Source organism: Eurytemora carolleeae, unplaced genomic scaffold (assembly GCF_000591075.1).
Source record: "Eurytemora carolleeae unplaced genomic scaffold, Eaff_2.0 scaffold102, whole genome shotgun sequence".
In the NCBI taxonomy this organism is placed as follows: domain Eukaryota; kingdom Metazoa; phylum Arthropoda; class Copepoda; order Calanoida; family Temoridae; genus Eurytemora; species Eurytemora carolleeae.
In genome coordinates, this window is record NW_019396136.1 from 56,437 (window position 1) to 73,850 (window position 17,414).

Genomic DNA, 17,414 nt, shown 5'->3' on the forward strand with positions numbered 1-17,414 from the left:
TTTATTCTTTAAACTGTATTCCTGTATCTTTTATACAGTGTATTCCTGTATTCTTTAAACAGTATTCCTGTATCTTTTATACAGTATACTCCTGTATGCTTTATAAAGTATTCCTGTATCTTTTATACAGTATATTCCTTTATTCTTTAAACTGTATTCCTGTATGTTTTATACAGTATATTCCTGTATTCTTTATACAGTATTCCTGTATCTTTTATACAGTATATTCCTGTATTCTTTATACAGTATTCCTGTATCTTTTATACAGTATATTCCTGTATGCTTTATACAGTATTCCTGTATCTTTTACACAGTATATTCCTTTATTCTTTAACTGTATTCCTGTATCTTTTATACAGTTTATTCCTGTATTCTTTAAACAGTATTCCTGTATCTTTTATACAGTATATTCCTTTATTCTTTAAACTGTATTCCTGTATCTTTTATACAGTTTATTCCTGTATTCTTTAAACAGTATTCCTGTATCTTTTATACAGTATATTCCTATATTCTTTAAACAGTATTCCTGTATCTTTTATACAGTATATTCCTTTATTCTTTAAACGGTATTCCTGTATCTTTTATACAGTATATTCCTGTATTCTTTAAACAGTATTCCTGTATCGTTTATACAGTTTATTCCCGTATTCTTTAAACAGTATTCCTGTATCTTTTATACAGTTTATTTCCGTATTCTTTAAACAGTATTCTTGTATCTTTTATACAGTTTATTCCTGTATTCTTTAAACAGTATTCCTGTATCTTTTATACAGTATATTCCTGTATTCTTTAAACAGTATTCCTGTATCGTTTATACAGTTTATTCCCGTATTCTTTAAACAGTATTCCTGTATCTTTTATACAGTTTATTTCCGTATTCTTTAAACAGTATTCCTGTATCTTTTATACAGTATATTCCTTTATTCTTTATACAGTATTCTTGTATCTTTTATACAGTTTATTATCGTATTCTTTAAACAGTATTCTTGTATCTTTTAAACAGTATATTCCTGTATTCTTTAAACAGTATTCCTGTATCTTTTATACAGTATATTCATGTATCTTTAAACCGCATTGAAAAGATCGGATAAGACATGTTTAAAAGGAGTCCTAATTTTAACCGACTCTCCGTTAAAATAGTGGTAAAATTGAATATTTAGTTTTACTATACATTTGAATTCTAAATTAATATTTATTGATGAATAATTTAATGAGCTGTTAAATGTTAGATGGAGCTATGTCCTGGAAGATATGTGGGAGAATCCTTCTCACCGTTCGTCATTGCTGAGATCGGTCAAAACCACCAGGGAGGATACTTTACTTTAGCTTCAAGCCTGATACAAGTAGAATTGTATTGTACATTTTATCTAGTATTCACAGCTGCAATTATTTCTATACAACTGTCTAGAGATTAGCATAGTTTTATTTTGAACTAACGAAATTTTTAAGAGTGAAAGAAATTTTTTCGTGAATAATGGTGTTGCTCAGGGGAAAAAAACCGAACGGGGAACGTGGTTCGTTCAGAGAAATACGATCGGAGAAATACGATCAGAGGATTAAGATCAGAGAAATTCGACCAGAGAAATACGATCAGAGAAATACGATCAGAGAAATAAGATCAGAGAAATTCGATCAGAGAAATTCGATCAGAGAAATACGATCAGAGAAATTCGATTAGAGAAATTCGATCAGAGAAATACGATCAGAGAAATTAGATCAGAGAAATTCGATCAGAGAAATTCGATCAGAGAAATACGATCAGAGAAATTCGATCAGAGATATTCGATCAGAGAAATACGATCAGAGAAATACGATCAGAGAAATACGATCAGAGAAATACGATCAGAGATATTCGATCAGAGAAAGACGATTGTTTTCAAAAACAAACAAAAAAAAACAAATGCTCATTAACGATTTCATTCGTTTTTTTATTGAACGAACTACCCTCCCTGGCGTGATTTCATTAATTGAATTAAAAATGTATCTTCCCTTTCCTCAAGTGGTCTCTGCTCCAGCTAACTAAAAGTACTGTTGGAAGCTTAAATTTTTTTTTAAATTTTAGACATTTATAGTTTACTTCGTACAATCTAAAAAAAATAACAAAAGAAATCGAGAACTTTTTTTCATGTTTTTTTATTTTACGAAAATCAATTTTGTTAAAACTTATTTTTGTATTTCTGAGCATACATAAACCTTCCCTGGGGATATTTGAGTTGTCTTAAAATTTTGCCGTTTTAACGTTTTTTGGATACAAACAAACACCCTGACAAGCAAAGTATATATTTATATTGTTTAACCCAAAAATTTTGAGACATCGAAAGCATCACTAAATTACAAAACTACAATAGTATATTCAGGTATAATAATATAAAACCCAATGAAAAACTGTCAAGACTACATTAAATAAATGATTTCGATGTCTCCGAAGGTTTGGGTAAAACTGTAGATTCCATAATTTGAGGAAGGTTAGATAAAGTATCTTCTCCAGGGTTGTATAAAGACTGCAAAGCAGATGATCCTAGCAGCTAAATCTGCTGGAGTTGATTGTGTCAAGTTCCAGAAATCTTCTTTAGGAAATTATACTAAATCATGCTTTTTATTAAATCTGGTAATCTGCACGTTTTAAAAGGACTGCAAGCGTAATTACAAAAAGATGTCAATGCCCGATTTACAACAGTGCCATTAAAAGAGCTTTGTCTGATCAATTATGAATTTTATATTCAAGTTTGTGTTTCTGTGACAAGTTCAATTAAAAAAACTTCAATTTTCATTGAACATCAGGTTAAACAGTTTTGTGAATCATGACGTTATATATACAAACTCTCCATATTATATTCAAGTCTAATGGTGGTTGTGGTAGGTTCTAAGTTCTCCAAGTCAGCACTAGAAGCTCCTTACCCTGGACCTAACTCATGGGGAGCCACGTATGGAGAACACAAACAGTTTTTAGAGTTCTCTGAATCTCAGTTTAAGGTACTTTTTATACCGGGTTACCCACAAAGAATGAGACTCCAGCGACGACTGTACGGAATGTATACTGTCTGTTTCTAATATTCATGTTTCCCTGCTACCGTAAACTTGAATTTTTTGCCAAATCAAATTTGATAAGCCATTAAAGGGCTATATTTGAGGTAGAAGGCTAAATTTGACCTTGGTCTTATAGTTTGCAGGTTTCAGGTCGTCATTATAGTCATCTCATCCTTTGTGAGTAACCCTGTACAGTAAAAACATATCGATCTATTACTAAAATATTAAGATCAGTTGGGCCTTTTATTTTTTCAAATATTTGTATCATATTAAATCTATTTAGTTAGTACAGGGTAACACACAAAGGATAAGACTATAAAGATGACATAAAACTCTTCTGATTCTTAATAGAAAATTGTAAATAAAAATTCTAGAAAAATAGAAATGAAAATTTTACGATTTTATTGTTTCTAAAAGATTACATTTGTATCCAAAAAAATAAGAAAACTAATTTGCTTAGTATTGAATTGAAAATGTAACAGAGTTGCCGACAAAGGATGAGGCTTCAAAGACGACTATACAGAATTTAAAATGTCTGTTTCCTTAAATGTATGATTCCGTATACAACTGTAAATTTGTTACTTTCTTTAACCAAGCATTAAAAATGTCATAAAAAAGACTTTATTCAAGGCAGAAGTCTTAAATCTACTTTGGAATCCTCACATCAGAAGAGTTTTATGTCATCTTTATAGTCTTATCCTTTGTGTGTTACCCTGTACTAACTAACTAGATTTAATATGATACAAATATTTGAAAAAATAAAAGGCCCAACTGTCTTAATATTGTAGTAATAGATCGATATGTTGTTAAAATTTTCATTTCTATTTTTCTAGAATTTTTATTTACAATTTTCTATTAAGAAATTCCGTTTAAGTCATCATTTTCTAATAGATTGTTACTTTCGAAGTCCAAACTTTAGAATTTAGCAATCAAAAAAAAATTTGTTCTGAAGTAATTTGTTTTGAAAATGAAAGGTAAGGCATATTTTTAAAAAGAGAAAAAATACCTTTACAGGTGAAAATATCTAATGAAGCGTTATAATTTCAATCCAATGCCCAATTTACAACGGTAACCCTGAAACCTTAATCTGATCAAAAATGTGGTTAAGATACCCTCGTTTTTCTGACTCGAAAAGTATTTGTTTCTGTGAGTTTCTACAATGCTTCTTATAAACAAGAAATGCGCAAGTCACTTTCGCAGAGAAACCTCAAATGAAAATATTTTAAACTTTTTAAAGAAACAAAAACATGGATATCTAATTCATTCATGATCAGACAAAGCTTTCAGGCGTACCGTTGTAAATCGGGCATTGACATCTTTACATGAAGGGTCACTTGAAATTACACTTACAGTCTCTTTAAAGGAGCTGCAAGAGTATGCTAGATCTGTGGATATACCGCTGACCGCCAGCTGTATGGACGAGGATTCTGCCAGCTTCCTTAATTCGGTCAATGTTCCATTCTTCAAGATCGGATCCGGGGATGTTAACAACATTCCTCTTATTGAAAAGGGTATTTATTATTAGTTGCATACAAATATAATTCTCATAATTTGAAAAACTTTCCTTGCATATTGGTAGCTAGATCTTTTTTTTGGAAATTGTTTGCTCCACTTTAGGTTGTTAGGACCTTAAAGGGTATGTAAACATAATTTCAAGTGACCCCCAGTACAAAGACGACAATGTCTGATTCACAACGGTACCCTTGAAAACTTTAACTGATTAATAATGTGGAAGATACAGTCGGTTATTTTAAAAATGTTTAACTTCGATTATTCCTTTATCTTTTCTCGCAGTAGAAATGCGCGAGTCACTTTTGTAAAGAATTCACAATCAAAAATATTTAGTTTTTTTTTCAAAAGTTGTGAATCGAGCATGACCATCTTTGTTTGTAGGGTCACTTGGAATTACGCTTTTTCAAATCGTTCTTTTTCAACTTGTTTATAAGGTTTCGCTTAATGGAAATATAAAATTATGTTTACGGGAAGCATTATTTAAAATTTACTAAATTCAAGTAAATATTGTTTAAGATCGCTGATATTTATCTCTAATCTGTTATGAAAAGGATATTATACATTTAAAGTAGAAAATTAAATAATTCTCAGTTTTGGAAGATTAGATCTGGGGGCCTGTGGAATATTAGATCTGGGGCTTGTGGAATATTTTCCAAACGGAATTGAGTCTTTGTCACACTCAGATTGCAACCGGATGGTTTAAACCTTTGATATTTCAACATTAGACTAATTTGATATAACAGATTTTATAGTTTTAAAATATCAAAAATTTTAATTATCATCTTCATAGCCTTTATGGTAGCTAACCTTATATGGTATCTTTAGATTGGATTCAATTTACAGATTATTCAAAATAAAAAAATAACATTATTTTATTCATTTAACTGGTGTTTAATTATTATCTATTTTTAACTAGTTTGTAAAATGGGAAGACCGGTAGTACTATCAACGGGAATGGCTAGCATGAATTGGGTCAAGTAAGTTATCATATCTTATTAGAAAGTTAAAAAGTTTTCATTACAGTTTTTTACTTTTTAATACACAGATAATTTTCTTGCATAACTAATGATTTGAATTTATAATTTTTTAAAGCTTTTTAATAAAAACAAATTACAGAATAATTGTGAAAGCAGCATTAGCCGCTCTGGGCTCTGGGGACAGTTCTGCTGAAAAATCAGCTGATGACAAGAAACCGGTTTCTACTGGTGTGTCTAGGCTTGTGCTCCTGCAATGTACAAGTAGCTACCCCTGTCTTGCAGCTGATACCAACCTTAGGGTCATCCTGACCTACAAGCAGATATTTCCAACTATACATATAGGATATTCAGGTCAATTTTATATAACTAATAGAAAATAAAGTTATAAACTTGTTCTGTAGGCGCCATGGAAAATTAAACCTCTGAAAAAAACTAATTTTTTACAGACTGTGAAGATAAAACTCTAGAAAGACAAACTCCTAATAGTACAAACCTGATAGCTCAGTGGAGGAAGCAGTCGGCGCATTGCGGTTGGCCAGGCCATGCCTTCGTGATGAAGTCGGTCCTCCCCCCCCCCCCTGGTTCACAACCTATGCTAGTTAGTTGCAGCTCTCGGTTAACCGGTCACCTAGTCTCAAAAACCCAAACTTAAACTAGAAGAATTACTGCAAATACTTTATTTTATTTTTCAGAGTTTATTCACATTAAGAATCCACCCTAAACTAAACTTTAGGTGAGTACTGCAGTGATCATGCAGTACTCAGCTATGGTTTCGAATTAATAGTTGGTTTTAGTAGAGAGTAAATTTTGTCTTCTAAGGGGTTTGTCTTTTCTGCTGTTTTTATATTAGGAGTTTGTATTGGGGCCCTTATTAAGTTTGTTTTGAAATTTTGAATGCATGTTTTTCTGAGTTTTAATGCTAATCAAATGGTTTAAAGATACTATAATTTTGTTATTTACATGTTTTGATTTTTGATTTTAGGAATAACTCCATCATTCATGAACTTTTAATGACCATGTTTTTCTTCAAATATTCTCATGAAATGATCTATGTTGACAATGCTAGAAAGATCTATTAAATAAATCACAATGATAAATTTGAAATTGGTGCAACAATGGATTCGTTCTGTAAAAAGTTAAGGCGAAACTTTTGAATCTTGAATCTATGTCTAAAGCGCTCAGCTGGGTTTTTCCCTCAAGGGCCTAACTTTAGACGCTGAATACTTCTTTAAATTCTTAAGCTTAATTATGTCTTTAGGATTAAAAGAAAGAGAAAGGAAATAAGTCTATGCAACAATCTCAAATTTTCAAATCCCTATATCTCAGATATTGCAATAAAGTATAAAAAGTCTACACCATCAGGTTGCAAAGATATAAGAATTAGAAAATTTGAGCTTGTGACAAAGACTAAGTTCATTTGCTTATTTTACTACCTCTAAACACAATTACAAAGCCTGGGAAGTGCCAATCAGAAGCCAGAAAATTTTGTGAGATGCAGATCAAATAATTTTTAGAAAAAGGTTTCAGTAATGCAATTTACTAATATGATATTCAGGGCATGAGATTGGGTTAGGCATCAGTTTAAAAGCTGCTTCTCTTGGAGCTGCTGTCATTGAGAGACATTTCACCTTGGATAAAACTCAAAAGGTTTAATACAGTGATAAACAGAAAACACTGAAATCTTTCAGACTCAAGTTATAACTTTAAATGAGCATGAGACACAGAAATTGTGCAGTGTAAACAGGCCTATTTCACTTTCTTAGTGATTTAAGTGTCTAGTTTAACTACTTGCTTTGTAACAGGATCAAATATACTTAAGTATTGCCATAAAGTCGGTTTTCTGGTTCTCACTGTTTATATATTGTCGGCACAAATTGAAAGGTCTTGAAATAATAAAGATGAAGTTTTTCTCATGACTTAAAACTGTTTGACTTTTTTTGTTGATTAATACTCAGTGTGAAAATTAATCGNATATTACTAGAACTGTTAGGTAAAATTAGCAGACTTATCGATTTTTGTAATAAAAGGTCGACTGTAAGTGTAATGTCAAGTGACCCTCCATGCAAAAATGGAAATGTCCGATTTACCCAATTTACCGTGATTTTAAAGTCTCAAGCTCTCTATCGATGATAGAGTTGCCAATTACTTCTTAAAACTAAAGCTAACAGCAAGTGCTTTAAAGTGCTAAAGTGTACATGTAAAGGGCTACAGAAAAGCATAAGTGAGTGAGAGCAGTTAAATCAAAGCCCAGGGCGCTGCGACGCTTCAAAGTACCCTTTACCCTGTAACAAGTATGTTTCCAAAGAAGATTTGGCGATTACAAATTGACGTGTTTGCCATCCCTCCCTCCATTGAGTTATCAGCTGATTAGTATTAAACGAGCTTTTTCATGCATGAAAATAGTGCAAAACCTTAAAGAAATTGTACTTAGAAGTGCTTCTGGCTCTACAGACTAATTAATATTTGTATTAAAAATAAAAATTCTGTTTGGATTATGCAGAATCATTTCTACTAAATCTGAAAGGTTTTACATCGGTATGTTTATGGATATCTATACTCGATATAAAGCAATAATTATCAATTATTATTTTGACTTAAACTCTTAACAAAGTGAATTCAGAAAAAATATGTCCGTTTAAGAAAGTTTTAATAAATATATGCAAATCACCCAGAACTAATAGTTTTCTGAAAATTTTTATATTTTTAGGTTTATGGGACGTTTTACAAAAAAACGCAAAACAAATATTTCTGACAACCCTATAGGCTTAGTACGTTAATATAATTCACCAAAACCATACTTCAGTCCTTCAAGTATAATACAGGAATTTTCATTTTTCTAGATATTTCTATATATTTCTAGATTTTTCTAGATATTTCTAGATATTTCTAGATATTTCTAGATATTTCTAGATATTTCTAGATTTTCTAGATATTTCTAGATATTTCTAGATATTTCTAGATATTTCTATACATTTCTAGATATTTCTAGATATTTCTAGATATCCCAGGGTAAGTTCTGACAAGTTCTTTGAGTCTCTCACTTTTTTAAAGTCACATAGTTAGTTTTGGTGGAAACCCTTTTTTCCTTTAATTTAATCGATTATACCTTATTGATAAAAAAGTTTACCATTTCCTTTAAACTCATGAGTTACCGTGAATTACGTTTTAAATATATTTTTTGTAGCTTCAGCAATTATTTGAAAATATTTGGAAAATATTTTTGAAAATCCGAACTTTTTTTAATAAAAATATTTTTGAATTTCCGAACTTTCCGAATAAAGAATTGGTGTCCTTACCCGATCAAGGAAAGGTATAAGCCGTTGAAATAATCAACTTTAAAGGGAGCGTTTACGAAAAATTAAAAGGGGTTGGGGCTAACGTCGACTCGAATTTGATGGTGATCGCTTGTAATCTTAATTCTATCTGTTGTGTCTATATGGAAAAAAGGGTTAAACACTACTCATACCGAAGAACGTAGGACCCATACAAATTCATGTGGTTGCATTATTTTATGCACTCAGATCCGAAGAAAATCAATCAATTTAGAATTGATTATTATAATATATTACATTATGTGTATGTTGAATTCAATTCGATGCATCGGTATATAGTTGATATTTCATAATATCTTTTCTTTTTTGTACACGATTTACTTTAAACGACGATTATTTGGCCGCTAGGCGTCTCTACCCTCGACGCTAAAGAGGTTTCACGTGGGAGAGACACCTATCGGCCAAAAAAATGGTCGTTTGAAGTACATCGCATAATAAAAGAATAAAAAATATTACCAACTTTATAGGAATGCATCGAAATATATTCAACATTTACAGGTTATAATATCTCAATGATAAGTTTTAAATTTAATTGAGCTATATCTGAGTGAAAAGGTACAACTTCGTGAATTTGTTTGGGTCCTCTTTCTTCTTTATAGGTAGCTTTAAACTCTTTTCTACTTACAGACGCAATAGATAGAAGTAAGATTAGTAGCGATCACCATAGAATTCGATTCGAAGTTAGTCTATATACATCCCTTTTATATTTCGCAAACACTCCCTTTAACCTGAAGTGAATTTTAATATTCCTAAATGTTCGATGTTCACCGATGCAAACCTGAAAATCTGTAAAAAGAACAGAAAATTGGCTTGGAAAGCATGATAAAACTTAGGGTTAAGGACGTCATAAAAAATGGTATTTTAAAAGTCTAAATTTTTTATTTCAGTGTATCATATACGGAGAAAGACAGATCTCATGCTACTAAGGTAATATTTTTCTAAAAAAAATCCTTTTTATTAGAGGATATAGGAATACGATCTAAAATTTACCTTTTTTAAGGACGTATATCTTTCAATCTCAGCCGAGAAGAGCAAAGCTACAGTATATTTTTATTCAAAAAGGAAAATGTCATATATTTTTTAACTCTATAATAATGTGTGAAAATAATTTTTTGTTTAATTTTCTAACATAGATTCATTTCGATATAAAAATGAAATCTAAACATAATGTAAAATGTAAAAATTTTTCCAGTTCTTTCATAGTTAAAAAATATTTACAGTAGTGAAAAACTATAATATAATATTCATTGTCCTTACAATAAATGTGGGAAATTGATTGTTTATTAAAAATGCAGGAACATAGTTCATCTTTTTTCTCTATGTTAAAAAAAAAAGATTATTTAATCTTGATTATCCATTAACGTTTATTAACTACAGTAATCAAAAGATTGACAGTTTTCATGTAAGATTAAAACCTATATTTTTCTAATATGATGTCTAGGACTATAAAATATGAACAATCCAGTTTTTGAAGTAAAAGCAACATTTTAGACTCGACTCAATCTTGAAAATTTATCCAACTTTTGATGGTGTTCTAGACCTAGATAAAAAGTGTTAATCTATTTATTATAAAAAAAACCGTAAGTTGTCTTTTCTCTTTTTGTAAAGAATAAGAAAACGTTCATGACATTATTTTTCATGCATAATGATTTTTAAAAATGTACTTAGTAAAGAGTTAAAAGCATACATTGCTCATACAACTAAACTATTTTTTATTTAAGATTTTCCAGAAGATACATATTCAATTTTATTACGATCTAATTTTCAGTTTTTCATTGTAGAATTTATGAATTGATTAAAATACATAAAAAATATATCTAAATCTCAAAAGAAGAGAAACATTTTAACATTCGCAACATTAACTGCGCCATTTTTAAATAATTCATTTTATTTATTCAAAGAAAATCTCTCTCTCTGTTAAAACTAGATTTAAATATGAAACATTTGAAATTCTGCAGATATCAATATGATAATGTATTAAATTACCAAATTTTCATCTGAAGTCAGAATTTTTGTGTTGTTAATCTCAGGATCAAGCTAATCCCCATCTTATTTAGATGTATGGAACAATTTAATTCCTCTTTGATATTCAGTGGTTGTCATATCCTACAAAGATAACTAAAATTAAGGGATGAAGCATTGATCCTTAAATTTAAAATGTCCACATTGGATGTGGACATCAACCGTTGATACTCTACGCAAAAGTTACTATTTCTGTTTAATTTTTCATCAATTTTAGGGAAATAGTGGCAAAAGAAGAACTTGAAGAAGCAGAGTCTTTTGATGGAGAAAAGCGATTTTTAGGTAAAATTAAAAAATCGCAAAGGAATGTTTGCAATTTTCTAAACCCAATTTGTAACCAAGTTTCGTAAACCTTAGATATTTCAAACTATAAATTTTGTCAACTTTATATATAAAGTTGTAATTTCTGTACGTCAGTGTGTTTGTATATCCGGTTATAACCATTTATAACTCATGAACCCTTTGACCAAATTGCCTCAACTAATCTAAGGTTAAAATATCAAAGGTTTACACCATCAGGTTGCATAGATTTAGGGATTAGAAAATTTAATTTAGTGACAAAGACTCAATTCCTTTTTTTAATAATTTATTTCGTACACATAACGGTACAATTGTTGTCGGATAGCAGCAAGATTCTCAATAATGAACAGTTAGACAACGGGGTAACCCACAAATCAAAACCGATAATGCAGAGAAACTCTTTATTTCCTAAAAAATGAAATGGATAATAACATATAAATTATTACAGTGTTTTATAATTTTACAATGAAAAGATTCTTACGATCTATTAGATGATAAGTAGGTTAAAACTAAAGTCCTAAAACGTTTTTATATATTGAAACTTCTGAAAAGAATGACAATTAATTATTAACGAAAGTCACTAATTCTTTATATGAAAATATTCTGTTCACAATAATAGAAGTGTTTATACTCCGTTACCGGAGAACAGAGAAAACGGGGCTAAAAATTATTTGGTTTGGTGTCTCCGAGAGGGGATTTTAAGTTAAAGACGACATTACACGGATGGACGGAGAAATCCTATGGTTAATAGTTGACAACAATAGAATAAATATAAGGATGTATGCAATTTAAGACAACAATTCATTTAAAAAAGAAATTTTTCAGAAAAATTTTCATCAGACACTTTTGCAAAAGTTAATTTACTTTTTACTTACAATTTTTTTAGATTACTTGGATTACAATTACAATTTTGTGCAATTTTCTAGATATTTTTGCCAATAAAGTTTCATTAAAATATTTGGATCAGAAAAGTAGAACTCTTGTATTTTTGAAAAAATCTTAATTCTACAATCCTGCAGTGATTGATTTTTATCTGACTGGAGCAGATTTCCAAGCTAGTTGTTTAATTTCATTTTACAAAAGGCAATGGTTAATTGTTAATTAGACGGACAGCATTCACATCAATAACAGTTTAGAGAATATTACACATTTCGTTTTTGATTTCCAGCATTAACATTTGTACTAAATTTCAAATCATACATACCCCAGGTCTATATCCCCATATACACACCATTTAACTGACAACCATGATGTTTGATGCACGTAAATGTTTTATAAGTTTATCAATGTAAATACAAAACAGGATTGGTGATGAACTTCGTTTTTTACTTGAAAACTATTAGAATCTGATGAACCCACATATCACAGTACATGTTTGAGTAAATAGAAATCAGACATTGTAAGAGAAGAGGACATATTCCTTTATCAATAAGCTCTGGGGATAATTTGTTCCGTGAAACTAAACCAAATGCTTTAGATAGATCCATTGCAGGGCTCAGTTTCATTTGCCATAATACTTTTGCCATAATTACACTTGCCATAATACCTTTGCCATAAGTAACACTTGCTATAAGTATACACTTGTCATAAGTTACACTTGCCATAAGTTATACTTGCCATAAGTTACACTTGCCATAAGTTACAATTGCCATAGTGGTTACACTTGCCATAATTATATTGCGGTTATTGTTTCAAGAATCATACATGTGAAAGATGTGAAAGTAGGTTGACGACTGGATGTCACAAATAAACTCAAAGTTCGAAGACGACATTTAATTCCTCTTACAACTGTCATGTTTCTTGGGACACCCTGTATAAGAAAAAAAACTAATTTAGATTGTGAACGAGCCTGTTACACGAAGCTTGGTAAAACACTTGTTACAAGTTCCGCTGTTAAAAACGGAGATATTCTTACACACTCCTCATATAAGGTAAGCTAAAAATCCATCAACGAAGTAAATTAAAACTTTTAAGTTTTCAGATTAAAAAGTATTTCATTCAACTAATCACTTCCAGGAAGAGAAAAACGAAACTTTAATTGAACTGAAATTTCTTTTGAAATAAAAATTTCAATAAAAATGTACTTAACGAGTTTCTTTAATCTTAAAATTTTGAATTTTAAAGGATTTTTAGGAAAGTTCTTTCAAATATAAGGATTCTTTTGTAAAACATTATTTTACGTGGGGTTTCGAGTTTTATGTAGGGTTTCCAATTTTCCCCGGATTGATTTGGATTCTTAAAGTGAGATGTTGATACTGAGCTGAAAACAATTTAGAATGAGATATCCTTAATCCCGATTACTTAATCTGAGTATCCAATTGACACACTTTTGATTTTCTTCTTAAACCGGATCTTTCTTGGATATAATAGAGAAAAATCAAAAACCGGTTTTTTAAAAATAAAGAGAGTCCCTCCCGTTTCTGTATATTAATCTTAAATGGCGCGCAAAATTTCAAATTTATCGGCTTCATATACGCGACTCTGATTGGTTGAATTTTAGACACTTTTCAGAATACAAGATTAGGTTAGTTCAATATTAAGGAAAAGAGAGGACCAAGCAGTAATCTCGATATCCACCATTCTAAAGTTTCCAGCTCTGGACGATTATTCTGTACACGGAATTGATCCGGCCAGAATAATCTTTCAGTATATTGTTTGTTTATTTACGCTATATCTGCCGGCCACTCAGTGTACTGCATACTATTTTAAGCTAGATTGGAATAATACTAAGAGTATATAAAATGTATCCATATTCTTTCAATTTAGGTAGATTTTTCGAACAAAACATTTTAGTAAAGATTTTTTAGATCAAGGTTACCCAGCCCCTTGGTATTGACCCCCGGGATATGCACAAGTATCTTGGAATGGTATTTAAAGGTACTTTAAAAGTTTTAATATAAAAAAAGAAAAATTTTATCAAGACCGTATGTCCCGCGCGCTGTAAGCTCTTTTTTTTAATGGAGTATTTTTGTTTATCATCTATAAGGTAATAGTTTAATCCGTTTTCAATGTACATACTGCACTCATTTTTAACAAAATGTAATTTTAATTTCGAAATGGTTTCAAGAAATGGGTTTTCTCTCTGCAATAAAGATTTGTAGCAGAAAAATAAAACAATTAACTGTTTTAGCAAACAACGAGGTTTTCGAACTTTTGACATAGTTTTACGCCAAACGGAAGCATCAAACTGCAACATGTTACTTTAACGACCCCTTCTAAAATTAAAAACTAAACAGTTAAGCACTTTTTGTTTCTCGCCTTCAGGGACAATGATGTATCTTTTTGTTTCGTAGTCACCATGAGCAAATATAAACAACAATTTTTAAAAAGTTCCGAAATATTTGCTAAAACCAAATTGTGTGTGCATAGATTGACCCATATGACTTCAAAATTCCAACTACAAAAAGAAATTGAAAATGTTAAATGTTAAATTAAGGAACTATGATAACACCGTGTACAGCCTCTTTTTAAACCGATTAAATATAGACATTTTATTATTTTTCCCGTCTGATTTCATAGTGAAATTCAACTTTTAAATAAATTAATTCTTAAAAAAATAAATTGAGAGAGAGACACGAAGAATTGTTTAAGATTATTTCACAAAGCAAGATCCACATTTTCATTTTGATCTTTATAAATAAACTACAAAAAACTTTTTCACACTTAATAATACCCATTACAATAACGTAAATAGATATTATTCTCATAAGTTCAAAGGACATATTTTCAAAACAGTTAAAGGGAGTGTTCGCGAAAAATTAAAGGGGGTATAGGCTTACGGTAAAAAATAATCGCTTTTGATCGCTGCTAATCTTACTTCTATCTGTTGCGTCTATAAGGAGAAGACTAGTAATCAGCTGATATTCATCTAATATAGACTAGTAATCAGCTGATATTCATCTAATATAGACTAGTATTCAGCTGATATTCATCTTGTACAGGCTAGTAATCAGCGGATATTCATCTGATATAGACTAGTAATCAGCTGATATTCATCTAATATAGACTAGTATTCAGCTGATATTCATCTAATATAGACTAGTATTCAGCTGATATTCATCTTGTACAAACTAGTAATCAGCTGATATTCATCTTGTATAGACGATAAATCAGCTGATTTTCATCTTGTATATGACGAGTAACCAGCAGATATTCATCTTGCACAGATAAGTAATCAGCTGATATTCATCTTGTACAGACAAGTAATCAGCTGATATTCATCTTGTACATATGAGTTAATATTCATCTTGTAAAGACAAGTAATCAGCTCGGAAATATATCTTTTACTGACAAGTAATCAGCTGATATTCATCTTGTGCAGACAAGGAAGCAGCTGATATTCATCTTGTGAAGACGAATAATCAGCTTATATTCATCTTGTACAGACAAGTAATCAGCTGATGTTCATCTTATGCAGAAAAGTAATGAGCTCGGAAATTCATCTTTTACAGACAAGTAATCTGCTGATATTCATCTTGTGCAGACGAATAATCAGCCTTTTTTCATCTTGTACAGACGAATAATCAGCTGATATTCATCTTGTACAGATAAGAAATCAGCTTATGTTCACCTTGTACAGAAGTAAGCAGCTATAATATTAATGTTGTATAGACGAGCGATCAGCTGATATTCATCTTGCACAGACAAGTAATCAGCTAAGATTCATCTTGTACAGACAAGTAAGCAGCTGATATTCATCTTTTATTGACGAATAATCAGCTGATATTCATCTTTTACAGACGAATAATCAGTTGATATTCATCTTGTAAAGACGAATAATTAGCGGATATTTATCTGCACAGATATGTAATCAGCTGATGTTCATCTTGTACAGACGAATAATCAGCTCATATTCATTTTGCATAGACAAATAATCAGCTTATATTCATCTTGTACAGACAAGTAAGCAGCTGATATTTATCTTGTTTTGCCGAATAATCAGCTAATATTCGTCTTGTAGAGACGAATAATCAGCTGATATGCATCTTGTATAGACGAATAATCAGCTGATATTCATCTTGTACAGACGAATAATCAGCTGATATTCATCTTGTACAGATAAATAATCAGCTGATGTTCATCTTGAACAGACGAATAACCGGCTGACATTCATCTTGTTACAGAAAGTAATTAACTTATATTCATCATTAAAACCAATCTGATTAATCAGCTAATAGTGATGTTGGAAACAATCTTATCAATATTAGAAACGATTTTTAATAATTATTAAGTTTCTTATTGTTCTCTCTGTAGATCAGATTTAAGATTTAAATCGTTCCATATTTTTTAATATGATCGGTTAGTTTTTATCAAACATAATATATTTAATTTTTGTTGGTTTAATTTTCATTCAAATAAAAAAATTTTGAACGTAAATGTTTAAAAAATTCAATTCAATTGTATCTAGAATATTTTTACCGTTTTGTTGTTAAACATTTAAGTCATTATTTTGATGATATTAACTTTGTTTTCGAAACTAGTCATTTTCTGTTTAGCTCAAATTTTATTATGCAGGGTGTCCCACGAAACATGACAGTAGCAAAACGGCTTGAAAGTCGTCTTAGATCTTGAGAATTATTGGGGACATTAAGTCGTCAACCTAATTTAACGTGTATGATTCTTGAAACAAAAATCACAAAATTATTCTATTCGATCCTGGCGTTTCCAAATTGTGGTCTGCTTTTTTGTGCTGTCAACATTACCGAATTGATATGAAGAATTTTGTTAAGATTTCAATTTTGTTAAAAAAAATAGCCGAAATCTGAACGAAATTCTTCATATCTCTGGTAATATTAAAAGTAAAAAAAAGGCAGACAACATTTTGGAAATAACAGGACTAGGGGTATTTTGTGATTTTTATGGCAAGAATTTTAAACTTCTTAAATTTGGTTGACAAATATAAATGTAGCAAATTATATCAAAAATCAAAGAACGTCATTCAAGTTGTCTTAAGCTAATGTCATGTTTCGTGGGACACTCTGTTATATCTATGAGTAAATTTTGTGAATAAAAATGAACAATAGTCATGTTTGGAAATTAAGCTTGAATTTAAAGATATATCTAAAGGCGAAAATGTTTTTATTTCCCAATTTCGCTGGAAACCCTAAGGATGACTTGGATACTTAAGGTACATCATACAGTCCAATTCGTCCAATTACCTCGCAAGTACTACTTTATCTCTCCTTCAAACAAAACTAGCAGAAAAAAACAGCAAACTAGTTTATTTTATGCTCTTCACTCTTCA

At 30.4% G+C, this 17,414-nt stretch overlaps 1 protein-coding gene across 1 annotated transcript; it reads left to right on the forward strand.

The window, feature by feature from the left end:
• The first annotated feature begins 1,148 nt into the window (after nt 1-1,148).
• LOC111695997 (sialic acid synthase) lies at nt 1,149-14,127 on the forward strand. The gene is made up of 13 exons (XM_023465504.1): nt 1,149-1,307; nt 2,489-2,573; nt 2,861-2,973; nt 4,391-4,538; nt 5,456-5,516; nt 5,656-5,867; nt 7,072-7,163; nt 7,319-7,334; nt 7,498-7,506; nt 9,736-9,775; nt 11,088-11,152; nt 13,007-13,101; nt 13,978-14,127. Exons 1-13 carry the CDS (start codon nt 1,230-1,232, stop codon nt 14,068-14,070), a joined length of 1,107 nt encoding a protein of 368 aa, XP_023321272.1. The 5' UTR covers nt 1,149-1,229; the 3' UTR covers nt 14,071-14,127.
• The last annotated feature ends 3,287 nt before the right edge of the window (nt 14,128-17,414 follow it).

Coding starts and splice junctions, on each gene's coding strand:
- LOC111695997 (XM_023465504.1), top strand. CDS start 1,230: ATGGAGCTATGTCCTGGAAGATATGTGGGAGAATCCTTCTCACCGTTC. Junction 1,308..2,488: donor AGATCGGTCAAAACCACCAG/GGAGGATACTTT, acceptor TATCTTCTCCAG/GGTTGTATAAAGACTGCAAA. Junction 4,539..5,455: donor CATTCCTCTTATTGAAAAGG/GTATTTATTATT, acceptor ATTTTTAACTAG/TTTGTAAAATGGGAAGACCG.